Below are 27,140 nucleotides of genomic sequence, written 5' to 3' on the forward strand. Positions count from 1 at the left end.
TGGCTTAACTCTAAAACTAGTATGTTCCTGTGTAAATAGAAGTTGACACAGGGAAGGGACCACCTTACCTACTATTAATCCTCTTTGACCAAGATGGCAAACACCCCATCTCTCTCAAATATATCTATATTGATTTGTTCCTCCTGACAATAGCCTGCATGCTATAGTTATAAGCTTGCGGCACTGCAATAAGTAGCCCCAAAAAGTCCACCCAGCAGCAGCAGCAAATGCTTTTGATCAGTAGCGAAGGCACCAACCCAATGCAACAACTGCTTTGCAATCTTCATCGACAAGGTTGTGGGCAGGGGTCAGCCCCGGCAGACCCTTGTCAATTACAGTGGGTGAGGGAAACATCCTCTGGCATCCAAGCGGCTGGCTAGAGCATCTGTGCCTAAGGGCTGGGGGGGGGGGAGGATGTTGGGGGAGAAGAGAAGAGGAAAGGAAGGCAATCTGGAACCCATAAGCTCTCTTGATGTTTGCATTATCGTGAAGGACTGCATTGGTCTGTGCACGGCCCCTCCCCTGGAACGCCTTACCCTATCCGTGAAGGGCATTAACAACATTTTCATAACGTCCCTCCTCTCTTTAGCCCTTTAGGAAGGGTGGAGGGAAAGGAGGGTGAACAAGCAGATCCTTGAAGGTTGGAGCAACTCAGAAAGCCTCTGCCGCTCTGGAAGCTGTGGGGCTTTTTTTTGGAAGGGTCCCACCCTTAAGGTTGCCACATTTGAACCTCCGGTCGCCTTGGCTTGGATGCACCACGGCCTGCTAGATCCAGGTCCTTGCCACGTCTTCTGAGAGGGAAGGGAAGAAGATTCACAAAGGATGAAAGAGGAAAGCATGTGCCCAGATTCACCAGAGGATAGCCTGGTGACCAGCGAGGAGGAGAGTGAGAGGGTCCCCAAAAAAGGCCTGCGCAAGAGGACCCAACTGGGCAAGCCCTTGGCCTCGGCTCCCCTGCAGGAGTGCAGTGCCCCCTCGCCCCAGGGCAAGCGCAGCAAGCGCAGCCCCGTGCCACAGACCTTCGAGGACATGCACACGCAGCGGGTGATTGCCAATGTGCGGGAGCGCCAGCGCACCCAGTCACTGAACGATGCCTTCGCTGAACTGCGCAAAATCATCCCCACGCTGCCTTCCGACAAGCTCAGCAAGATCCAGACACTCAAGCTGGCGGCGCGGTACATCGACTTCCTCTACCAGGTTCTGCAGAGCGATGAGCTCGACCACAAGATCTCCAGCTGCAACTACCTGGCCCACGAGAGGCTCAGCTATGCCTTCTCCGTCTGGAGGATGGAAGGGGCCTGGTCCATGTCAGCATCCCACTGAGACCCACCGGAAGGTACGTCCTGCTCCATGCTCTTCTCCTTCCTACCTTGCACTTCTTCTCTAGGCTGAGTTCCAAGACCAGGGCATGGTTAGCTGCAGACTGCTCTTTAACTGTAAAAAGTTATAGTGTACATACAAAAAAAGCACAACTTTGGGCATGTGCAAAATATCTTTCCAATCACCAGTGAAGAACCATAACCAGCTGCTAGGTAAAATAAAAAAATTCCTTCAGTAGCACCTTAAAGACCAACTAAGTTTTTATTTTGGTATGAGCTTTCGTGTGCATGCACACTTCTTCAGATACCATGCACAAGTGTGCATGCACACGAAAGCTCATACCAAAATAAAAACTTAGTTGGTCTTTAAGGTGCTACTGAAGGAATTTTTTTATTTTACTTTGATCCAGACCAACACGGCTACCTACCTGTAACCAGCTGCTAGGTGTGTGCAACTAGGCATAAGGGCTTTCTGGTCAGAAGGGTGAAAAAACATGGTACCCTGACAGTCTTTAGATTTGAGCAGTTTTAGACCACACAGAGACAATGTGGAAGTTGAAAGTGGCACATTCCTGCAACTGATGGACGTATGCCTTTGGTTCCCAGACCTGCTTGCCAGGAGAAGATAGCGCATAAGGAATAACCACACTACAGGCAAATGACTCCTCTCTCTAAGACACCAGCATAAAACAATGTGCACACTGTCATTTGTCCACTGTAAAAAACATCCCATGGCATTTCATAAAGACATCGAGCAGGGATACAAGAACGCAATCCTAAGCAGACTTCTTTGGAAGTAAGCCCATCTGCATTTGGTAGGACTTGCATTCAAAAGACGGTGCTTATGGCTGTGCAGGACTTTGCATGGGACTGGGGGGAAAAGGTAAACTTGGGTCAGCAACTTGGGTTGTTGTTTTTTTGTTAGAAATAGGCTTGGGGTTTTTTTTGGTCCCTCCTAAATTGAGCAGTTCCTTGATTTCAGTAGCAAAATCCACCACAAACTGCTGGATATGCCAAGCAGGTGCTGGATCTCAGCTGAAACCGACATGCTTGAGAAATCAGTTGGACATTTTTATGTGTTTGATTAAGCTCAGCCTATATGTTCATGTGCATTCAAATTTCATGAACCATTTATTTCTATAAATGGTATTTATGTAAGCAGAAATGCCACAAATATGCATCATTTTCTGCGCCTGATGCAGTGCCAGCCCAAGACGCGTGTTCTCTCTCTCTCTCTCTTTTGGTGCCTAAGCAGAGCCCACTGAGACCAACATTTTTGTAAAGCCTCACTTCACCATTCAGATACCAATTCCTGCCAATGGCTTGCCCACAAATCCAGATAAATTCAGAGATGGTCAGGCCCAGAAGTTGCCTTTATCCTTTTAAATGAAGAGCTGGATTATAGGGAATTAAGTACAAATTGCTTTCTGTTTTGGCTGTAGATTGTAATCCAACGTCAGTTATATTTAGAGTAGAGCCACTGAAATGAATCGAGAGGACTAAGTTACCGGTATGCCTTCTGATTTTAATGTCAGTTCGGAGTATGATTAATGTTGTATACAATGCTTTATCTTTATTTTGTGTTTGGAAGGCCGACCCATTCCATATCGCCTTTATAAGCAGGCCAACAATTTTTTCACCAGGGACACATTTCATTCATCCATTTCTAATAGAAATATAAAACCTACACTCACTGAAATGTACATTCAATCTCCCACAATTCTCCTCCACATTAAACAAATTCATAATGAGACAAGTCCCCAAACACACTTCATAACATGACTTTCAAAGACATCCTGATTTTTGTATATTATGCACAAACCACCTGTCTTTTCATGTTCCTGCAAGAGAAGCCAGCTCTGCTGTTCCCACTTCACAGACATGGAAATGAAGGTTGATAAAAAGAGCCAATTTGCTGGTCAAGCAAAGGCACTTGATCGCCCGGATTCCTGTTCATGTGCCTGCCTTGGATAACAATGGCACCTGATTATTATTTCTGTGTGTGAAAATGATGTATACTTCCCTTAGAATAAAACCACACTTTTGGCATTATGGAAACAGCTAGCATCTCCTGCTTCCATATGTGTAATCACAAACATGGATTAAAACTGCACCACTGCAGATATGGTTTTAAGTTGGGAGCACACAATTTATGTGCTCATTGCTGCCTCAGGTAGACCTTAAATGCTACCCCACTTGCCTCTGTAGTTAGGGTCAATATTTTTTAAAAAAAGTCTCACTGAACCATTTGGACATAAATTCTTGCCTTCATCTATTCTTTTCTTGCAGAGGGCAGATATTTCCTTCAGACATGGTTTAAAAAATCATGGCAGGCTTGGGTAAATGCTGCTTTTGAAAAGCACCCAAAATTCAGCTGTTTGAAGCAGCTTGCATCACTTTGCTACATGGTATGATTGGCTCAGTTTTGGTGCATTAAACTGCGCATTTCCTGCTGTAAATTCATAGCCTGAATAGTCAGGGAGCCAGTTTGTGATTCTCACCATCAGATCCGCACACAGCCAGCCAACATTTTTGCAGGGTGTTGCACAAACAAGCTAAATGGACATCGGATGTATAGCAATGATTCAAATCAGAGAGAGAAAGGCTTCTATGCTCCTGGACAGGAAACATGATGCACAGATATGCCTGCCTCGGTTAATAGGCAGGCATATCTGTGCATGAACACTGCAGAACAATGATTCGGATCTGCATTGCAAAACAGAATACAGTAATTGTAAGACAGCATGTGGGGAGGAAGAAATACTGAGTCAGGTTTTAGACACCCCTAGTTGCCTACATTGCTTGACACCTTGACAAGGCTGCTGTGACTTTAAGAGTTTCCATGAAGGAAGAATTTCACTAGCTGTGATCCTTTCCACTGCCCTCCACAACCTGGATTTCTCTTACAGTCATACCTCGGTTTAAGTACGCTTCAATTTGAGAACTTTCAGTTTAAGTACTCTGCAGACCCGTCTGGAACGGATTAATCCACATTCCATTACTTTCAATGGGAAAGTTCACTTCAAGTTAAGTACGCTTAGTTTAAGTATTCCGTGGACCGTCTGGAACGGATTAATCCACTTTCCTTTTTTTAAAAAAAACATTATTTTATTATAACCACCAACATACAGAAATCACAACAAAAATACATACATAAGTCACAACGAAAGTACATACATACATACTAACGTATTAACATACATACATACATACATACATACATACATACATACATACAAACATACAACATACAACTATACCATTACAGTACAAAATCCATGTATCATCCCAAATACCTGAGGGAGTATGTCCAGGTTAGCGGAGTTTGTAAACCAAAGCGTTTGTAACCCAAGGTACCACTGTAGTTTGCTGGAACATTACCGGTATCTGTAAAACTTGTTTTGAATGCCTGGGGACAACCTGGGCATTTATTAAGCATACAGTCATACCTCGGCTTAAGTACGCTTCGGTTTGAGTACTGTACTTTCAGTTTAAGTACTCCGCGGACCTGTCCGGAACGGATTAATCCACTTTCCATTACTTTCAGTGGGAAAGTTCACTTCAGGTTAAGTACGCTTCAGGTTAAGTACAGAATTCCGGAATCAATTGTGTACTTAAACCGAGGTACCACTGTATTTAGAAACTGAAGAAGAATCTGGTCCTGGATGCCACTAAGGTTGCCCAGGGAGTTAAATAATGTTACGAGGTTACTTATTCATATCAAACAGGTATCCGATGCCAAGACAAAAAAAAGGAAACTTGCACTAAGGTACCCCAAAATTCTGCAACAAGGAAAGCATAATTCTGTGACCCATATAAGGTATGGGCAGAATTTCATAACCTCTCTTCTTTTGCATCATTTATCCGGCATTTTATTCTTCCTTTGCATACGTTTCCCCACACCTACTAAACATCATGAAGTGATGTAAATAACTATGTGACAGAGCAGAGCCCAGTCTTCTGGTTGCCAGAACTCTTGTTCAGCAAGCATACCGGTAGTCTTGCAACCATAAGGACTAGAAAGCTTAGGGGAAGAGATATAACTTAGTAGTGGTAGATCTGCTTTGCATGCAGGTGGTCCCAAGGAACAACTCCTGGCATCTCCAGATAGTGCTGGGAAATAATTCTGTCAGAAACCCTGGAGAGCCACTGACAATCTGTGCCAAGAGTACTGAGCTGGGTGGACCAGGCGTCTCTCTCTGCAGGAGCAGCTTCCTATGCCTTATGAAAAAAGAAAGCAAGCAAAATTCATGTGGTCCAGTCCTATGAATATTTACCTTACAACTCTGCTTTCTAGTGCTTAAAGACTTGGGGTGGAGGCCCATGGCACAACTCTGCATAATATTTGCATATGCTGATTTCTATGGATAGATGCCTCTCTGATAAATTGCAGTGGCAGTTGGGGAGCAGTGGTCTCACCAGGATGAAATAGGGAAAGTAAATATATATTTCTTTTTAAAAAGGGGAGGCAGGAGATCGGAGGTCCGCTGCAAAAGACCCGAGACATGGGCCCTCTAGGCCACCTCCTAAATACTCCCCTGCTCAAAAGTTAAGCTCCACTGAACTTTAGGGCTACCGAAACTCCAAGTAAGCGTGCAAAGGATTGAAGCTTTCAAAAATGAAGGCTGCAATCGTATACACATTTAGATGGTTAGTTAAGTCTCATGGAATTCATTGGGACTTACTTCCAAGTGAAGCTGCACAGAATTGTGCTACAAATTCCACAGTCAATATTCCAATTTTGCAGGTCTGGGCTCCCCCCCCCCCGGCCCCCGTGAAGAGAGGTTTATGCAGAATCCTGCTTGACATTTTAAGAGACAACCCCATCCACCTCCGATCATTCTGTTGACTTCTTCAGTATATAGCCTGCATTTCTGGACCAGCTGCTCCCCAAAGTAGTTGACCAACACCTTTATAAAAATGGTAACATTTTATTTCAAATTGAAAACTAGCAAGCAATTTTTTAAAAATCAAAATCAATACTTGTAAAAACAGGAAATGGCATCAATTCTTTGCACAACCCGCAGCCTGAAAACCTGACCAAAATAATGAGAAACAATTGAATTAAGTAGTTAGCCCTGTCCTCCTAACGGGGTCAATGGAACAAATTTGATGCATCACCCTGCCAACACCCCGCAAAGGAATTTCAGAAACATGTAGGTGCAACCCTGGAAATGCCAAATCTTACCTCGGACATCACCCGCAAAAGTGTACATTCAAAAGCACACACTCCAGGATCAGCTCTGCACATGCTGGAACAATCTTCTTGGTTAAGCCCCTGGGATGGGATGAAAACAAAACAGGGCAATTAATGCTGAAGAAAACGGTGATTGCTCTTTGAGATTGCTGCAGGCAGAGTATCACCCGGAAAGAGGAAAGTATATCAGACCCAGCCTGATCTCTGACCCTGTGGCTACTCTCTCCCACAGGGCAATAACCTCAAAAGCCTCTTCGACTCAGCCTCCTTTTACTATACAACAGTGACTTCAGTTTTGTTTGCTGCCACATGTTGGAAAAATATTGTTTGCTGCCAGAGGAAGGAGAGATGAAGCATTGGGGGGGGGGGAATCTAACCGACCTGAGTCTCTTTCCCCTTGGCCCCTCAACCTTCAGGAGGAGCCTGGGTAACATTAGCTCCAGGGTCGTTCAGGCAGGAGGACAACACCCCTCAGCTGGGCTACAGTTAGTTGCTCTTTTTAACTGATGCAAGCCTGAGACTGATGACCTATGGAGGTTTCCGTTTTCTCTAGGTTGGTTCTCACTTCGTACCTTGACAATGATCATGGGCACCTTGCAAGCCAGTGCAAAGTGCTCACAGTAAGTTCCAAATATATCTAGCATGTACTGAATTTTTGTAGCCTGTAAGTCCCATGGTCCATGTGCTCAGTCCTTCCATTAGAATAATGGTAGTAGCAGCTAACATTGAGTAGGCTCCAAAAAAAAAAATTCCTTCAGTAGCACCTTAAAGACCAACTAAGTTTTTATTTTGGTATGAGCTTTCGTGTGCTCTTCAGATCTGAAGAAGTGTGCATGCAAACGAAAGCTCATACCAAAATAAAAACTTAGTTGGTCTTTAAGGTGCTACTGAAGGAATTTTTTTATTTTGCTTCCACTCAGACCAACACGGCTACCTACCTGTAAATTGAGTAGGCTGTGAGTGCATAAGGAACAATCCTCAGTCCTGCTCAGATCCATCTGTATTGCTACCCAAGTAAGCAGCATCTGATTGGGACAAACACCAGAGGCATTGCTACCCTACACATTTCCTCTTTTTTTCCCTTTTTGCAGTGCAAGCAACTCTCACATATCCAAAGCACATGGGGGGGGGGAGGGAGAGAAGTCCCCTAATCAGACTTTAGGCAAGGAAATCTTGGAGCACTTTGTGCTCCTGGATGCTGCAAATAAGTTCTTTCTGCTCTTGTCAAAGGCTGGAGCTGCACAACCCATGGGAGACTTCTGTGTTAGTAGCTGCAGTTATGCCACGGGCCTGATCCCCCCAACTGAAGCACCCATTCACTTCAATGGGACTTGTGAAGGTCGTGCGTTAGGACTTCTTGGCTGTGCTGCCAAATTAGTGCATGCCCAGCATCCCCTTCTCCACTTGTCCTGTGGCTCCTTCATTGCGCCACATGCAGCAGAAGAGCCGTAGCTCAGAGACGGAGCATCTGCTTTGCACGCCAAAGGTCCCATGTTCCGTTTCTGGCATCTCCTGGTACGGCTGGGAGAAACTTCAATCCAAAATCCTGGAGAGCTGCTACCAATTAGTGTAGACAATACTGAGCTAGATGGACCAACGGTATGACTTTGTAGAAAGCAGCTTCTTGTGGTCTTGGGCTCACCCCAGATTCACTACACTACATTTGAGTTTCAGGTGTTTTCAGGAGGAATGTTGGTGGAACCGTGTGCCACCTGGTTCCCATTTAATCACCTGGGTGCTTTGGTTTAAGTGGCATTTTGCTTATTTATTTTCCCACTTAATTTATTTTCCTCTGGACTGTTGCCATTTTTAAACCTGCCAATCAAACAACTCATGGCAGTGAGCACACAAGGAGCAGAACGACTTTGGTTTTAAAAAACAAAAGATGAAGAAGCTGAATTGCAAGAAAAATGGCAAAGCCAATACATGGTGAGCTGAATTCAGAGCCATCTAAACCCATCCATGCTCACTATTAAAATGAAAGAGAAAGCAAAGCATTTCCCTGCCGCCTCCAAAATGTAGCAAGGCTTGCATTCCATCAAGTCACTGTTGGGAGAATGTTTCAGAACAAGATTAGAGAAGTCCAGCAATGCAGAACATTGAAAGCTACTTTATACCAAGTCAAAGCACTGGGCCATCTATTACAATTTACTGCATTTATACCCCAGCCTCTTTCCATCATGGAACTCAAGGTGTCATGCATTGGACTCCCAGGTCCCAGGTCTAGTACCCATTCAGGTACAAAACAGACCTAGACCTGCCTAGTTGCTGCCAGGTGTTTGCCTCATGTACCTTTAGACCAAACTCTGGCATCTAGCTCATACTGCCTCTAGCAGCTCACACTGTTCCCTGAAGCTCAAGGGAGGAGAAACCCTGTCTCTTGATCTTCAGACAATAGTCCCTACAGAGCAAGAGACCTTGTCTGTCCTCCTCATCACTGCACTGGGCTGGGCTGGGCTAGGAGAGGAACCTCTCCTCCTAGCTTAGCACTGCAACAGGGAGGAAATTGCCCTCTTGCACATCACCGCTGCTAGAAGATTTTTGCTCCTTCCTGTTTCATGTGTGTTAAGATCTTCTGGCAAGGGTGCCGTGCCAGAGGGAGGTGATGCACCTTTGCAGGAACATTGGGGGGAAGAGGAGGAGGTGCCTGATTTTGGGAAGGGGCTGCTAAGCCACCAGAAGTAGCTTTGCAGCCTTTATATATACCTGTGCCAGATGCAGACTGTGGGTTCACCACCCCTGTGGCAGATTCTCAGGTGAGGGTTTTTTCCATCCCTACATGGAGATGGCAGAGACTGAACCAGAGATCTTCTGCTGGCAAAGCTGGGGCTCTTCCAACAAATGATGGTCCTTCCCTAGAACAGATTTGAAATGAACTACAGCTGTAATAGATACTAATTTGATTAACCATGGTGTTTGTTGCTACTGGATTTAAAACCAAAACCAAAATGCACAAACCTTACAAATACAAGTTGGGGTCCATAGGGGGTGGGATTCACTGGATGTATGTTGTATCATCAAGGGGTGGAATTTGGAGAAATTGTCCTCAAATAGGATGTAGTGTACCAACAGGGTGATTTTCCTTCTCCTTTAGTTATTTATGGTGCAATCAATTGTATGCATGCTCACTCAGAAGTTAAGTCCCATTGTGTTCAATGGAACTTAATGTCAATAAAGTGTGCACAGGATCTTAACCCCAAACTGTGAACTGGACTACAATCCCAAGGATATTTGGAATGCGTGTGTGGAAAGTGTCTCAGAAGATGCATGCCCGGTTACAGCATGCATCTCCCAAATGCCAGTTCCATCCCCACTTTTAGCCTGCTTGCTTAAGGGAAGCAAATTGTAAGGTGGCACAGATTAGGTGGAAGTCAGCTCCCAGCCTTCATGATCACATATGGTGCCAATGCTTCATTGAAGCATGAAGGAAGCAAATATCAGTTTGTGGCTGGCAAACATCACTTTGAGTTAAATGTTTTCCTGCAACATTCTCCCCCCCCCCCGCTGCATGCTCCCAGCACATGAACAAACACATGCTCACTGTTCCCATGCTTTAATTATTACCCTAGTTTATATATCAAAGTGATGCTGAATAAGAGAATACCACACCCCTTATCAACAATGGGTGCTATTCAACCAAGTGTCACTTAGAGTAGACCCCCTTGAAATTGATGAGCATAACCAACTTAAGGTCATTTAATTCCAGTAGATCTACCCTGAGCAAAATTTAGCTGCATAACACCTATCATGAAATTCAGAATAAAATGAATCACAGTACGTAGCTCTGAGGTCACATTTCAGGGGGAAAGCACATTTGGGGGGGGGAGAAAAAGATCAAAGCAAGAGTCTGAAGCTTAACACGGCTGGTGCTTGCCTAATATAAGTAGGGAAGGTGTTTCATTAGGTAGGTGCTGCAACACCTGGCTCCCGATTATCTTGGAGTGGACATCAAGAGCACAGGGCTCTGCTCAAAAGGCTTCTTCTGACAAACACAGTGACTGGACAGAAGCACATGGCGTAAGGCATTCCATGAGATATTAATACCACTAGGGATGTGGGAGAAATTCAATATTGTTTGCATTTTAATAACTCCTCGAACCCAAACACAAGAAATTTGGACTTTTCTGAATTTTGCAATGCAGTTCCCCAACCTAATTATGGGTACAAAATTTATATATTCAGGGGAAATGTGCATAAAATGCATACATTTGTGAAAACACCATGCAAAAAAAATGCATTGCATTAGGTGAAATTGCTTGCAATAATATCAGGAGAACTTCACACAAAAATGCTGACAAAGTTTTCATGTTGTTTTATTTAAAAAAAAAAAACAACCCAAACAGCTGCCGGTATGTGGAAAGCTGAATTTAAGGTTGCAAAGATGAGAAACTGAGGCAAAGCAAAATTGACATATTTGTCAGTCCTTAATATCACCCATGCCACCCAAAGCTACCAAAAATGTTTTAAAAAGCAAGAGTTTCGTGAAAATAAAGGGCGGCCACTGCCAATGCCCCATTTAAGTTCTCAGAAGGAATTAGCCTGTATTTGAGAGGGTGCTCAGATAAATCAGACCCTAGAGAAGTATAGGCTTGTCCCTCTGTGATGAAGCCAAAGCCTCTCTGATCTGGGTTTGGTTCTCAGGGGGTTGTGTTGTTGCTGCTGCTGCTGCTGCTGCTGCTGCTGCTGCTGCTGTTGTTGTTGCTGCTGCTGCTGCTGCTGCTGCTGTTGTTGCTGCTGCTGCTGCTGCTGCTGCTGTTGTTGCTGCTGCTGCTGCTGCTGCTGTTGTTAAACCTAGGATAGTGGGTGCTTCTGGACTGTAACACTTTCTGCCAGGATCACACAAATATTCAAGTAGAGGCCGATAATGCCCTTTGCACAATAAGAATGGATCTTTATAACTCACCATAAAAGAAAAAGGCTACGTTGCAATAAATAACAATGGCTAAACAGCGCTATTGCATAACTGATCCATTTCCAGTAAAGAAATAAGTAGGACTTTGTGCGGTAAGATAAAAACCACTCAGCGGTGATGTTGTATAACGTCTGCACAAATTCCGTGAAAGCAAATCGGAGAGATTACTCAACGTTCGCTTTGTCTGGAAGTGACCACTGGCTCCTTTCCAGGGTTCACATTTGATTGAAAGCAAACCCCCATTTCTTCTGAAGTGAAATTCCAGCCATCCCTTGGCTGGAACCCTGGAAAGCCCCTGCCAGTCTGTGTGGACAGCACTGAAATAAATGGACCAATGGGTCTGATGTGATACAAGGCAGATTCCTATGTCTGTGGGGCAGGCTGCAGTTAATGAAATAAAGGCACCAGGTGCACAGGCGGCAGAAAGTTTTGTCATTACAGTGGTACTTCAGTTTAAGTACACAATTGGTTCTGGAAGTCTGTACTTAACCCGAAGCATACTTAGCCTGAAGCGAACTTTCCCATTGAAAGTACTGTAATGGAAAATGCCAGAACACTAATGGTCAAATGCCAGAACACTAGCAGTGGCAAAGTGTACTGTAATGGTCAAATGCCAGAACACTAGCAGTGGCAAAGTTTTTATCGGTGGTCACAAGAACTAATGTTTCCTATTCCGAATTTGAGTAAGATGTCTGAGTGGTTTGAGGGCGGGGTGTCCCAGCTGTGTATCGCTTGGTAACGAATTGATGGGTCTATGGACCGTAATAAAGATTGTTGTTGTTGTAATGGAAAGTGGATTAATCCGTTCCAGACGGGTCCGCGGAGTGCTTAAACTGAAAGTACTCAAACCGAAGCGTACTTAAACCGAGGTATGACTGTATGCTTAATAAATGCCCAGGTTGTCCCCAGGCATTCAAAACAAGTTTTACAGATACCGGTAATGTTCCAGCGGTACCTTGGGTTACAAACGCTTCAGGTTACAAACTCCGCTAACCTGGATGTAGTACCTTAGGTTACAAACTTTGCCCCAGGATGAGAACAGAAATCGTGTGCCAGCGGCGCAGCAGCAGTGGAGGCCCCATTAGCAAAAGCGCGCCCCAGGTTAAGAACAGGTCTCCGGAACGAATTAAGTTCATAACCCGAGGTACCACTATATAGCTCAATTGAAGTATTTACAGTGGGACCAGAATCTGGCCTGATTCACATATCACTTATCTTCAGGCAGGCAAGCCACAGGGATACTGTATTCTAAACCAGTCTCTCTCTCTCTCTCTCTCTCTCTCTCTCTCTCTCTCTCTCTCTCTCTCTCTCTCTCTCTCTCTCTCTCTCTCTCTCTCCCCCCCCCCCCCGGCCAATGCATTGTGCAAGTTTAGACTCGAGATACAAGCAGCCCTAGTGAAATATACTCGGAGTCAAGAGTGAATTTCATGCTCTTTATTCAGCTCATAGTCATCAAGGAGGAGAAGAGAAGACGAATGCTCTTTTCCCCAAACCATCTGCTTATATACATTATTTACACAATGGGCCTTGCGTGATTGGCTACTTCAGGGCTACACCTGTGGGCCAATTATATTATGGATTGACTTCTGCCTGCAGCCTGATTGGCTGCTCCTACAGGCCAATCAGGTAGCAGATTCACTTCTGCCAGCCGCCTGATTGGCTGCTCCAGCAGGCCAATCAGGTTGCGGATTCACTTCCACCTGGAGTTGGATTGGGTAGCTCCCGCTGATTCTGAATCCTATTGTTCTAGGATTCAGCTCAGTACATAACACCTAGCCTGCTAATTCTGGAGGGATGTGGCCTTGGTGACACAGCAGGTCTCCTTGCCTCCTGATACAGCTAGCCAGACTCAACCAGCAAAACACAACTAGGATACATTCCCATGGTCTGTGTACCCAGCATCTCCCTCCCTCAGGCACCTGCCCCCCCCACCCTTCGTGGCAGGCAAGAAGGGGCAAGCAAAAGGGCCATGGAAGGAACAGGCAGGAAGGAGCCACAGTGCAGAGCATAGAACATGTGAAGTCTGTGCCCAGAGGGCTTAATATGGTCCATCTACATCAGGGATGGGGAACATCTTGCCCTCCAGATGTTGTAGGACTCCACCTCCCATCAGCCCCAGCCAGAAAGACCAAGGCTTTTTAGAGTGACGGGGTGAGCTCCCGTTGCTTGGTCCCAGCTCCTGCCAACCTAGCAGTTTGAAAGCACGTCAAAATGCAAGTAGATAAATAGGAACCGCTACAGCGGGAAGGTAAACGGCGTTTTCATGTGCTGCTCTGGTTTGCCAGAAGCGGCTTTGCCATGCTGGCCACATGACCTGGAAGCTATACGCCGGCTCCCTTGGCCAATAATGTGAGATGAGCGCGCAACCCCAGAGTCGGTCCCGCACAGATGCATTAGATGCTTACTAACAACCATGTAAGGTTGACCAGTATGATCACTGCTTAGGAGAACCAGAAGCCTTCCTATTAGGTAGAGAATTGTAGGTAGAGAATTGTAGGTAGAGAAATACACAGAATAAAACATTATTCTTATATGCTACATCTGCAGCGAGAATATTATTAGCCCAATGATGGAAACAGGAAGAGATACCATCAAAAGAAGAGTGACAGATGAAATTAATGGACTGTGCCGAATTGGCGAAATTGAATGGGAAAATTCGGAACCACAGGACCAGAATTTCTTGAAAGACCGGAACAAATTTATGTTGTATTTGAAACAACTGTAAACAACTGACATCACTAATAGGGTTACAAGAAGCTTTGTAGGCTTAAATTATCATTTATTACTAAATATAATTTACAAATTGTTTCTTTAAGATTAGGATCTAATAGATCTAGTTAATAAGAATAAAATGCATATTAGAGATTAAGTTGGAAAACCATTAGTTGAGGAGGAGGGAAGTTCTAGGCTTATATAGCCAAATGCTTTTTTATTTTATTTATAAGATTGATGTTATGATGGAAAATATTTGGAAAAAACAATAAAAATTATTATAAAAAAACAAACAAACTGCTTAGGAGAACCCAGTAAGTTTATGGAAGAGACAATTTAAACCAAGAACTTCCTTGTTAATTGATCAACCTTCAGGGCCACAAGACTAGATTTTATTTGGAGAGTCCCAAGAATCCATGCACTGTTAGAATTGCTTGTTCAGCAACTGCATTATGGGTTGAGCTCCATGAGTGGAAAGAATACCCATCCAATTTTATTCTTATGAAAAGCAGGCATGGTCTACATGATCTTTGAGGGTGCAAAGAGATTTGAATCAGAGCTATGGCACTGGAAGACAGCGACCGTAGGGTCATTTTGGGGTGGTGCATTAAGTGACCACCGTACCAGCAAAGGATAGAGAGCTGCACTGCAGCCCTGTCCCTCTTGGGACTTATCTCCAAAACCCCCCAAACATGTCAGGGCTGATGGAGAAAGAGTGTGATGTGGCCGACTGAGAGGGGAAGAGCCAGGCCTGTTTTCAGTAAATGCTGGCTTGGGTTTCTTTGCGGGGGGGGGGCGAATGGGACTTTAGGCCTTGTTAAATCTTGCAAAGCGATTAGAAGGGAGAGGGGTTTCCAGGATGAGCTTTTCAAAAATCTTGGCTGGCGCATCGTTTTCTCATCCCAACTAGCATTTCGCTTTTGAAAGCAGGAAGGTGTGAGTTATTGCTACACATAAGGCCAAACTATTCAATGTGTTCCAATGTATGATTGATTTTCACTTGTCTACCGTACATTATTATTATTTGTTTAATGGCATCTGTGATCAGGCTCTTGGCAAATGGTGTGGGTGTGTAACCCCCCCCCCCGGTGCTACCACCCCAACAACCCCTTCCCTGAAAGTTGGTATTTGCAGAAGGGACGTTACTATTGAACATTTTTAAATGTTTCCCTCTGCCAATTCCCCCCCCCCCAAGCATTTTCCCCTGGATCCTTAATTTCCCCCAGCCTTAATGTCAATGAGACACATTTGTTCCTCTTTGCAAGAACTGCCCATCAAGGACAAAGGCTCTGTTCAGATTTTTCATCTCTGAAAAATCATCTCTGAGGTGAGCTGGTCCAGGGCACCAGCATTGCAGAGGCTCCCAGGCCAAAAGGAAAACCACAGCACCCCCCCCAAAAAAACTTCCATCCAACCTCCCCCCCCCCCCCCCCCGCCAGCTTTGTTAACTGCAGCTCCTTTCCCTCACTCGGTACAAGTTGAACAGAGCAAGAATGTGTATTAAAATAAATAAATCAATATATCATTTGTAAAGGAGGAGGGTGGGGGAAAATGTGCCTCCCATTAAGAAAACTCTTAATGGGTTTTATCCCCCACCCCAAAACAATTATTCAAAAGATCTGAGGGTGTTGGTGGGGAAACATGCTTTTAATATTTTTTTTCTTCGCATATTGCACTTTAACCTTAATGGGTTTTATCCCCCACCCCAAAACAATTATTCAAAAGATCTGAGGGTGTTGGTGGGGAAACATGCTTTTAATATTTTTTTTCTTCGCATATTGCACTTTAACCTAAAGTGGCAAACAATAATAAAATACTAAAATATGAAATGCAAAAGATTTCAACAAAACAAGATAGTAAAAGTCCAAAAATAAAATAAAATACACAGGAGCAGGATATAATAGTGGGATCTCAGTAAAACAACAGCAATCAGAAAAAAATAAAAACCCAACAAACTGTAGACAGACAATGCAAGCAGGTTCTGCCAACTCAGAATCATCTTTAAAGAGCCAGGTGCTTACAGACAACCCGTTTATTGAGCTTTAGTCTTGATTTGTTTGCAGGGGGGTTACACAGTATTGGCTATTTAATGAGCATTCCTTTGCATTTCTTTTCAGGGAAGTTAGGTGGCATTTACAGCAAAGCAAGTGTGACCCTGTGTATTTCCTCACCAATATCCCATCTTTGGGGAAATTGGTTTGTTGTGCAACAGCTCCAATCAACTATAATTGTACTTGAATTTATATGTGATTTGATCCAGTGTTTTGGAGCTAGAAGCATTTTTTTTTTAACTGCACAGGGCTCTTTTGGTTCGGTTTCCTTTCATTCTGAAAAAAGTGCATAGCTGTCAAGTTCTCCCCCCCCCCTTTTTAAAGGGAAATTCCCTTATGCTGAATAGGCTTCCTTGCGAGAAAAGGGAAAACTTGACAGCTATGAACAAGTGGCAAGTGTGCTCGCTGCCCCTTTTTACTATTGAGCCAGGTTCAAGCTACTTGTTTTAATTTACAAAGCCCCAAACGACTTAGGTCCAGTGTAGCTTAGGGATCACCTGAACCCTGTACCCCAGCTCAATTACTAAGATCATCTTGAGGAGGATCATTGGACATTCCCTGAGTTGGTGGCCCAGCACTATGGAATCCCCTGCCAACTGAGATCCAGTGGGCACCTTCTGTGCCAACTTTTAAAAATCTGCTAGCACGACATAGTTAGCTGGGGAAACAACAAAAGAAGGATATCTGCCCAACTGCTTCCTAATTCCAACAGCCTTAGATTCAGGGATGTGCAAGCATCCCATGACCAGAGGCATCATATGGTGTGCACACTCAGTTATTTCATCCCATGTCTCAGCTCAAAGAGATTTGAGAAAACTCTGCAAAACATTTAAGCAGTGAATCCATCCCAACGTTCTGCCCGCACCCCGCTTGCTCAAAATCCCCTGCTGACATGAATGGATTACTTGGGCAAGCAGCTTAATATTGGAGCAACAACCTTGCCCAAGTTCGCTGCTCTGATGGGACACCACCCACCCACGGTGACCACTGAAGCGATGAGCAGCAGGATTGCCATTTCAAAAAGTTACAGGTAGGTAGCTGTGTTGGTCTGACGCAGTCAAAATAAAAATTAAAAAATCCTTCCACAGTGATACCTCTCCTATCACAGTTCCCAACCCCAAGAGCTGAAGACCCTGTCACCTATCTGTAACTAGGAGTAGGAACATACACATCCCAGCTGAATGCAGAATTTTAGGATTTGGATGACCACCCTACCAGCTTTTAAGGGCATTCTTCCAAACAAGAGCAGTTTGACATTTTGGAACTGGAAAATGTGGTGGAGGGAGAGGGGAGAAGAGAGAAGAAACACATGTGGATCTCCTCTGCCTGCAATTTTAGATCTTCTAAAGGTTAAAGCAGATGCTGCTTCACATATGGTGCTGCCACTGGTGGCTTATTGGCACTTTGCAATGTTGCACTTATTTACAAACACGGTGCAGGGTTCAACAGAATGAGGTCCGCTTGTGCAACAGGGCTTTCCCCCTTCTCCACCCCCCAAATGTCCCCTAAATAGGATCTGAATTGTGGCATCTCAGAATTATAAGTTGGAAGGGACTCATAGGGTCATCTAGTCCAGCCTCCTGCCCACAGCTGTCCCTGGGTGGGCTTGAACCACCAACCTTCTTGTTAACTGTCAGATACACCGACCCATTGCACCACCTTAGGGGAGTCCCTAGAACAGGCTTGGGGTATATGGAGGGGAGTCACACTGCATGGGCAGACCTTGTTCCCCCATAAACATTCCACTTAGTGCTGCATAGAATTCCATGCATACAGGTCGAGTGTGGGAAGAAGCACATTTTGAAATGACGCAGGCAGCCCAAGCCTGCTCTTCTCACATCAGCTGATCCCCTTAAACTGCAACCCAAGCTCCTCATCCGCCATGCTGGGGCAGAGGCCTCCTTATTTATTTTCTTTCTTTCTTGCATTGAAAAGGTATCCCACCTTTTCCTCCAAGGGGCTCCTGGTGGCATGTGTGGTTCTACCCCTCCTCCTTTTATCTCCATAACAAGCCTGTGGTGTAGGCGAGGCTGAGAGGCAATTTGGCTTCATGGCCAAATGGGGTTTCAAACCCTGGCTCCCCAGGTTCTACTTTTAGCTGCTAAACCACACTGGCTCGCCTTCCACCCAGGCTCCTTCAGCCTCCACCCAAAGAGTGAGGCCAGCACTGAACTGCCCATTCCGCTGGCTGAAAGTGTGGGCAGGCAGAAGTACGGCTGGTGCAGGATTCCCACAGGACGTAGACTGTGGAAAACCCTAGAAGTGGTGGCGGTGCAGGGGAATCAGGTGCCAATCCCTATGCCAGCAGAAAACCATGTTTTGCCTGCCCTCAGCTTCTGCCCCAGTTGGTGTGACTGTCACCCCACTCTGTCACCTCTCACTGCTGCCCAGCTACCGTAGTTCTCTGCATCTGTGCCTTTCTTTGCCTCACTGCCTTCTGTCTTCGGAGACAGACCCTAAAAGCAAATCATCATCGTCCTTAGCAAAGGAGATGGCTCTCCCTTTCCAGATGAGTCTCCAACTACTTCCCAGTGAGTCAATTAGTGAGGGCCGTTTACCTGTACTTTCCCAAACAAAGGAGATGCTTGGTAGTTTTGCCAGAAAATAAGGCAGTCTTCCAGCAACCACTTCTGGGACCATCAGCCCACTCCTGTCCAGTTCCCACATGTCTTGCTCAAAAACACCTCCCCAAAACTTGAGGGAACTTTAAAACCAACCTCCGAAACTCCAAACTCTGGGGGCATCCCCAAGAAAGCCCTGGTCCTGTGCCCTAAGAGAACCAACAAATCCAGCTCAAGGCCTAGATCTAGGTGATGGCAAGAGGATTCAGTCTAGAGAAGATGCTCCCTAAGGTAGACCTGATTGAAGCCATGAAAGCCAGTGTGGTGTAGTGGTTAAGAGCGGTGGACTCGTAATCTGGTGAACCGGGTTCACTTCCCCGCTCCTCCACATGCAGCTGCTGGGTGACCTTGGGCTAGTCACACTTCTCTGAAGTCTCTCAGGCTCACTCACCTCACAGAGTGTTTGTTGTGGGGGAGGAAGGGAAAGGAGAATGTTAGCCGCTTTGAGACTCCTAAGGGTAGTGATAAAGCGGGATATCAAATCCAAACTCTCCTCCTCCTTGTGAAAAATTGTGTCCTGAAGCGAATAGGCACCCAAGGCAGTCCACAAAGCCTTTGTGTTGTGTGTGTGCACACACCCTTCAAAGGAGGCGAGCATGAATTTGGCAAATAAATATCTGCAAGGGAAGATATTAGCCAGCAAGACTTGGGTCAGGGGTGGGGACCTTGTGGTCCTCCAGTCCCATCACCCCTGACCATTGCCCATGCTGGCTAGGCCGATGTGGCTTAAGTAGTGATCTAGAGGGAGGAGCAGGGTACTTTGCATACACAACATGGATTTTAAACATACACACCATCAGCAGCTGTGATGCCCAAAGTTGGGTTTGAATCTGGAATTTCAAAAGTAGTTTCCGGTACATCACAGGAAACAGCTGCTAGGAAGACTTTTAAGTGTGCCTGAATTCAGCTGTCAGGGAGAAAAAAGCCACTGCTTTGTAGTTTTGGAAAAAGCCCACAGAGGCAGCTTCAGCCAAAAGCCACAAGTGCATTTAAAACACTTTGGAATACCCCCCTGCATCAGATAATGTGCATGGCCCCATCCAGAGGCTGTTCCCGCCTTCAGGTGTCATCTCATTCCCTTTCCCTGGGTGGGAACTTGACCCAACTCACACTGTCCTGCATCCAGGGGTGCCAACTTGAATAAAATATTGTGGGGGCTCAAGTAAGCCCCGCCCTGCATAATCAATCACATGATGCAGTGCACACACATGATTTCAATGGAAATGCCCATAAACTTTGTGGGGGCCCAGCCCCCTCAGCCCCTAGGAGTTGGTTCCTATGTCTGCATCTAAGCTTGGATACAACCCCAAAAGCTATCCTCCTAGCCTGCTCCAACACTTTCATTCACACACACACACACACACACACACACACACACACACCTCTGACAAACTGACAAGACGGAGGAAAGTCTGATCAATTTCATGAGAAAGCAGAGAGGAAGACTTGGAGGGGAAATGGCATCAGTAGTTTCAGTAGAAAGCAGAAAAAGTGTAGATGGAGAAACTGGTGAAAACTGACAAGGTTTTCCTACATAGTTTGTTGGGGGAGGAAAAGACGAAAAAGAGAGAAAAATTGGGGTGGGGGGGCACTGTCACTCTTTTCAGATGGGATCCAATCACACACCAGCAAATTCAGGTTACACAGTTATAGTTTATTGGGAGGTCTTGCTCAACAAACCCACTTCCACTAAAATGGGAGTTTTGTGGTAAGGAAATTGAAGGGCGGAAATGCCCTGGCAAGTGTGAAGCAATGCTTGCTTTGACGCAATGGTGAGAAGCAGTACAGTGGTACCTCGGTTTATGAACACAATTGGTTCCGGAAGTCTGTTCATAAACTGAAATGTTCATAAACTGAAGTGAACTTTCCCATTGAAAGTAATGGAAAGTGGATTAATCTGTTCCAGACGGTCCGCAGAGTACTTAAACTGAAGCGTTCATAAACTGAAGCGAACTTTCCCATTGAAAGTAATGGAAAGTGGATTAATCCGTTCCAGACGGGTCCGCAGAGTACTCAACCTGAAGCGTACTTAACCCAAAGCATGGGTGTAATTGGTTCCGGAAGTCTGTTCATAAACTGAAGCGAACTGTCCCATTGAAAGTAATGGAAAGTGAATTAATCCGTTCCAGATGGGTCCGCGGCGTTCGTAAACCGAAAATTCGTAAACTGAGGTGTTCATAAACCGAGGTTCCACTGTATTGTGCTTCAGTTACTTCCACTCACAAGATGCATGATGACAGTATAAGAACATTTAAAAATGCATTGTTGCCTTTCACACCAATGGCAGGAGAAACCCTCAACTGTGCTTTTAGGGTGTCAGTTATGGATTGCAGACCCAGCCAAGGCTGTCATGTGTAGTTCAGCCCCAACTGGCATGCTTGAAAGTTGGCCGCCTTAAGCAGCTCATCAGCTGGTCCATTTCTCCTCCTTCCTTGCATTCCAGGAGGGACACAAGAGGGAAAAATGGGGAGGAGCAGGCATTGAAAGTGTGAAAAGAAAATCCAAGGAATCTAATGTGATGTGGCTATGCTGATGATTTAGCCCAAGTAATTTAAGGTGCTGGTGATTTATGGGACCGGGGGCCTTCTCTGTGGCTACAATCCCAGCTCCACAAGTCCGTGCCAAGAGAGATCTGGCTAGCCCCACTTCTAGTTACCTTCAGCCAGCAAGAATTTTCAGATTTTCGGTGGAAACAGTTAACCAAGATTAAATTGGAAAATAAAAGAGGGTGGCATTTCGATGAGGGTGTTGTGTAGATGCTGCACGAAAGTTGTCCACAATGAAGTGCCCGGTGGAAGGACCCTCAGGCAGGCCTGGCAGGCACAGCTGCTGAAATCCTTTCTCCCATGCAACTCCCAAAAGGTTCAGAATGTCTTGTCCTCTCTTTCCTCTACTTTTGGCCCATTAGCCAACATGCAACAAACAAACAAACAGGATGCTTTTGCTGTAAGGTTACCAGATTTTTTTTTCAATGAATAGATGGATTTTGTCAGGGGATTTATTTTTAAATCTGGGGACTGTCCATGGGAAACGGAGATGTCCGGTAACCTTATTTTACTGATGTTTTACCTGTCTCTTACAGCTGTTTTCAACACACTTTGTAGTATTTCATTGTGTCTCTAGTATTAGCCACTTTGGGAAGCACTGGGCAGAGAGAATCACAAGCAAAGAGGTCTATGTGTGCACAACATTTTTACATTAGATAAGGCAGCAAAAAAAACCACCCACCGCCCCACCCCTTGGCCTGGCTATGTGTGAGACAAGAGCAGGTGCAGGGAACCGTGGGCCCTCCAGATGTTGCTGGACTCTAACTCCCCTCATCGCAGGGGGCCAAATTCCCCACATCTGCTCAAGAGTGAACACTGTTCTATTGATCAAGCAAGATTTTGTGAGGTAAAGGACAAGCTAGTGCTCCCTGCTCCAACTATAGTCTAGCTATAGGTCAACTATAGGTTGACTCTTACTTCAAAGCTGATGAGGGACAGCATCTTCCATCAACCCCCCCCCTCCAGGGCAGCAGACCAGCTTAGAGGGCAAAGAAAGGGCAGGTCGCTGCTGGGCACACAGAGTTCTATCCTCAGGGACCTTAGGAACACAGGGAGGCTGCCTTAGAATCATTGAATTGTAGAGTTGGAAGGGACCCCAGGGGTCATCTAGTCCAACCCCCTGCAATGCAGGAGTCATTGCCCAGCGTGGGGCTCGAACCCACAACCCTGAGATTCAGAACCTCATGCTCTACCAACTGAGCTATCTCCCCCAGACCATTGGTCCATCTGTATTGTCTGCACTGAGTGGCAGCATTTTAGACAGCCTGTCTTTCCCCAGCCCTCTCTGGTGATACCTGGGGACCTTCTGCACGGAAATTGGGTGCTCTATCCCTGTGTTTCTCAAACTTGAGCCCCCGGCTGTTGCTGGACTCCAACCCTCAGCACCCTTGGCTAGCAGGAGCAGTGCTCAGGGCTGATGGGAGTTGTAGTCCAGCAATAGCCAGAGACCCATTTTTTAAATTATTTTTTTGAGAAACACGGTTCTTCCCACTGTGTGCCTTCTCCCCACCTGCCTCCTCACTTTGCCTAATGGTATATCATCCATGAGGATGTTGGTTCCTAAGAGGATCTCAAAAGGAGGCAAGCAAGGACGACTTCTGAGCTTTGCCTCTTTCACTTAACGTAAGTGGAGAGTGGAATATTCCTGTAACATAAAGAGCTGGACTGTAGGTACTTAGCACTCGTTAGGAGCAGATAAATCTTAAAAGCAAGATAGAGTTACAAAGACTTGCTGATCAATATATATATATATAATCCTCATCTGGTTTGTGATCCCTGGAAGGATGATGGTTTTCAGCTGCTTTCATTTAAATAATAAGGAAATGCAGTTCAAAAGAATCAGCTCTCTCATCTCAAAGGGGTTTTATGCATTTAATTTCCTTTGGAGAACAGGCCCTGGAGAGGACTGGGGGAAAGAGAGGCACTAAATATGAGCCAGCCCAGCCAATCAGAAGGTGCAACTTTTAGACCTGAAAGGTTTCCAACAGAAGCAAAAGGGAGAAAGACCTTCAGGCCAGGCCAGTGTCTTCCATATGTCAATATTCTTGAAGGTTTGGGCCTAACCTCCTGAAACTACTCTAAACAAACAGCTGATAGTTTAACCTGTTCAGCTGATTGTTATCACTTCAGACTGGAGACAGGGAATTTTATTATTATACATTGTATTTCTTAATGCAGCTCCCTGCCCAAACGGTATTCAAAGCAATATATAGCATACCAACCAACAATAATGGCATTTAAAAAAATGAACCAGGGCACAAATGAACTTTTTAAATGCCTCCATGCACAGAGAAATCTGTAGGCCAGGCTGCTTCTTCATCTCCCATACAAATACCCCCTGTAAGTTGTCAGTCTGAGTTTGCCACTGATTTCTTTTTGTGGGTTTTTGTTTCTCCAGGTCCATTCAGGAAGGTGGCCAGCAGGTAACATGTTTCTGCCTCACCCAAGAGCAACAGAGGAATTCCTCTCCAGAGAAACTCAGGGCATATGCTCTGTATGATTCTCCATCACCAGCTCAAAAAGGAGACCAAACGTGATCACCTTCCTCTTGGGGAGAAGAGAGCCCAGCTGAGATCTAGGATGGAGAATCCAGACTTTCCACCATTACTCTGGGGAGAACTGCAGACATAAGTGAGGCAGCGACTCAAAGCAGACCCAGACTGCTTTTGCTTGTAACAAGCCGATCTCAAAATGTATATCTAGAACTCTTTCAATGAGCTAATTTATTTTTGAATTTGAAGGTTTTAAGAATAATTATTTTATTTTCAATAGCTTTCTGCTTCCCAGGAGGTTTAACAGGAATGTCTTCAATCCTCTTGAGGTGATCTCCTGTCACCCTCCTTCAACAAGGACTTCAGCTCTAAAAGCCTCACTCCCTCCACTCCCAATGGGGTTATGGTTATAAACATATTCTGTACGTGCTCAGGAGCACTACACCTTTGGTGGTGCTAGTTTATGGTTCAAGGCTAAATCCTGCTCCTAAAAAGCAGGTTTTGCCCTGGCCTGGTGAGACCCAGCTTCCTCCATTGAGGTCAGCTTGCCCCTTCTAATGATCCCACAATGGCCCATTCTGGCCCAAGTCTCACTGGGATAAGCACACCTGGCTATTGCCTAACACAGCTACTCACCACTGCTAAATGGTCACCATATGGTGGTGGGAAATGAGAGAAACCAAATGCTTCTGGGGTGGGTGGGTATGTATCTATAAGCACCACAGGCCTAGTAAGTGGTGCAATGGTCATTCCGTCTCCCCAGGGAACCCTGGGAACTGAGGGACTCATAGAATGTAGTTCTGTGAGAATTCTGAGTAACCTCACCAAACTACAATTCCCAGGAACCGTGGGACTGGGTGAGCCATTAATCTTAAAGCAGCCTATAAAACAAACCCACATTTATACTTGAGACATACTCATTTTTTTTCTGAACGCAGTGGATTGCAAAGGATGCAAGGCCATCATTGAGAGACTGCAACTCAGTGGTGGAGCACATGATGTGAATTGCCCTGACATCTTATGATGAAGGGTGGTATATAAGTCCTGATGATGATGATGATGATGATGATGATGATGATGATAATGCTTTGCAGTGTCCCAGAGAGGGCTGGCCCACCTAGGAGGCAAGTTGAGGTGATTGCCTCAGAAGGCAGGATACACAGGGGTAGCAGATCCGGCCTCCAAGGAATGCCTTGCCTGCTGCCATGTGACAGCGACAGATGTGGCACACTCTTTCAAGGCCAGATCTGCTGCCTCCTTGACAGTCCTCCCCATGTTGCATCTACAGTGGCCTCTGGGCAAAGAGGAGTTGCTGCTGGCCTCCTTGCCACCCTTGTTCCTGATGTAGATCTCCACTCACTCCTGACAAGGAGGTGGGCGGCATTTTGTGGTACGCCTCAGGTGCCAAAACGTCTTAGGCCAGCTCTGGTCAAAGACTCAATCTCTGGCATCTCCAGGTAGAAGGATCAGGAACCTGATGGTGGGGGGAGGAACCCCTCTCCACCAAGATCCTGCAGAGTTGATAGTCCTTGTAAAATGGCTTGACTGATCCAAGGCAGCTTTCTGCATTCTCTAACTTTGCCAGGTGACTGTGCTAATATCCCATCATCCCCCTTGTTGGGGGGCTTAAGGCTGGAAAATGACATTTCCTCACTAAATGTAACTGACACATTCTTTGAGTTGCTTTATAGAGGGCGGGGACCCAGGTGGCGCTGTGGTTAAACCACTGAGCCTAGGGCTTGCTGATCAGAAAGTCGGCGGTTCGAATCCCTGTGACGGGGTGAGCTCCCGTTGCTTGGTCCCAGCTCCTGCCAACCTAGCAGTTCGAAAGCATGTCAAAATGCAAGTAGATAAATAGGAACCGCTACAGCGGGAAGGTAAACGGCGTTTCCATGTGCTGCTCTTGTTTGCCAGAAGCGGCTTTGTCATGCTGGCCACATGACCTGGAAGCTGTACGCTGGCTCCCTCGGCCAATAATGCGATATGAGCGCGCAACCCCAGAGTCGGTCACGACTGGACCTAATGGTCAGGGGTCCCTTTACCTTTACCTTTATAGAGGGCAGAATAACTGCCGAGCCCTTGCTTGTAAGCTACCTACTGAATTATGGTACATAAACTGGGGGGTTGCAAAAGGCATGAGGCCAGAGAGGTAACCACTGGAGCATATACCATAGAAAGCAGGGGTGGGGAACAGCCCTGGCTACTGACCATGCTTACTGGAGCTGGTGGGAGTTGTAGTTCAGCAACCTCTGGAGGGCCAAAGGTTCTCCACTCCTGATTTAGAGAGGTGTGGGAAGCAGACAGACAGTTCCCATTCCCAGATAGGAGGAGAAGGGAAGGGGGTCACCTGCTCTGTGCCTTTAGAAGTACGTAGCTTGATTATCTGCAAAAACCAGAATGGGAAGCTTTTCACTGCCAGCTGGATCGTTCCTGGCTCAAGCCTGCAGATCCAACTGCTATACAGGCACCGCTGAAGAGGGTGTTAAAACAGCTGGCAACCCTAGCCTCCTGTTTCAAAGAACACAAAGCACCTGTATCTTTGAACAGTCCCCTGATTCTACAAGACAAATGACTATTGTTATGGGCATAAATCCCTTTGCAAATGGCAGGAATGAAGTACTTTGTAATTATTCTGCTCTGATAATGCTATAGAGGTATAAACATACATATGGAGAAACGGAGACTTTTTTTAAAAAAAAGTTGTTTTGCAATTGTTTAATTCCCCCCCCCCAAAAAAAATAATAATTCAGGGCTTTTGGATCTTGCTAAATCTCAAGCACTTCAAAACACAATAAAAGCTATGATGGTGTCCTTGTTTGCAGATAAGACTAATATATTTTCCAGGATTCAAAAACAAGCCAACATCCTCCACCCAATATAACATGTGATTTTGTAGTGTGTGTGTGTTTAGTCGTTTAGTTGTGTCCGACTCTTCATGACCCCATGGACCAGAGCACACCAGGCACTCCTGTCTTGCACTGCCTCCCGCAGTTTGGTCAAACTCATGTTCGTAGCTTCGAGAACACTGTCCAACCATCTCATCCTCTGTCGTCCCCTTCTCCTACCGGTAGTGCCCTCAATCTTTCCCAACATCAGGGTCTTTTCCAAGGATTCTTCTCTTCTTGTAGTAAGAATGTTTTTTTAGAAAGCCTTACCAACAAGGCTGTCAGCTTTCTGAACTGCTCCTGCTCATCTGCCTTTAACTGTTGAAGTTAACCAAACATTTTAAAAAGTTCAGCAGGAGCCTGGAACATAGAGGGAAAGCAAGGGGAGCTGCTCCTGCCGTTAAA

At 45.5% G+C, this 27,140-nt stretch overlaps 1 protein-coding gene and 1 non-coding gene across 2 annotated transcripts; one reads left to right on the plus strand and one right to left on the minus strand.

Moving 5' to 3' along the window:
• The first annotated feature begins 582 nt into the window (after nucleotides 1-582).
• Nucleotides 583-26,661, plus strand: LOC118077718 (twist-related protein 2). Its single transcript, XM_035101435.3, has 2 exons — nucleotides 583-1,336; nucleotides 23,757-26,661. The coding sequence occupies exon 1, from the start codon at nucleotides 823-825 to the stop codon at nucleotides 1,321-1,323; it is 501 nt and encodes a 166-aa protein (XP_034957326.2). The 5' UTR covers nucleotides 583-822; the 3' UTR covers nucleotides 1,324-1,336; nucleotides 23,757-26,661.
• TRNAQ-CUG (transfer RNA glutamine (anticodon CUG)) lies at nucleotides 22,497-22,574 on the minus strand. Its single transcript has one exon. It is a non-coding gene; the product is annotated as a tRNA-Gln (tRNA).
• Nucleotides 26,662-27,140: the final 479 nt, after the last annotated feature.

Source organism: Zootoca vivipara, chromosome 2, assembly GCF_965207765.1.
Source record: "Zootoca vivipara chromosome 2, rZooViv2.hap1.1, whole genome shotgun sequence".
Classification (NCBI taxonomy): domain Eukaryota; kingdom Metazoa; phylum Chordata; class Lepidosauria; order Squamata; family Lacertidae; genus Zootoca; species Zootoca vivipara.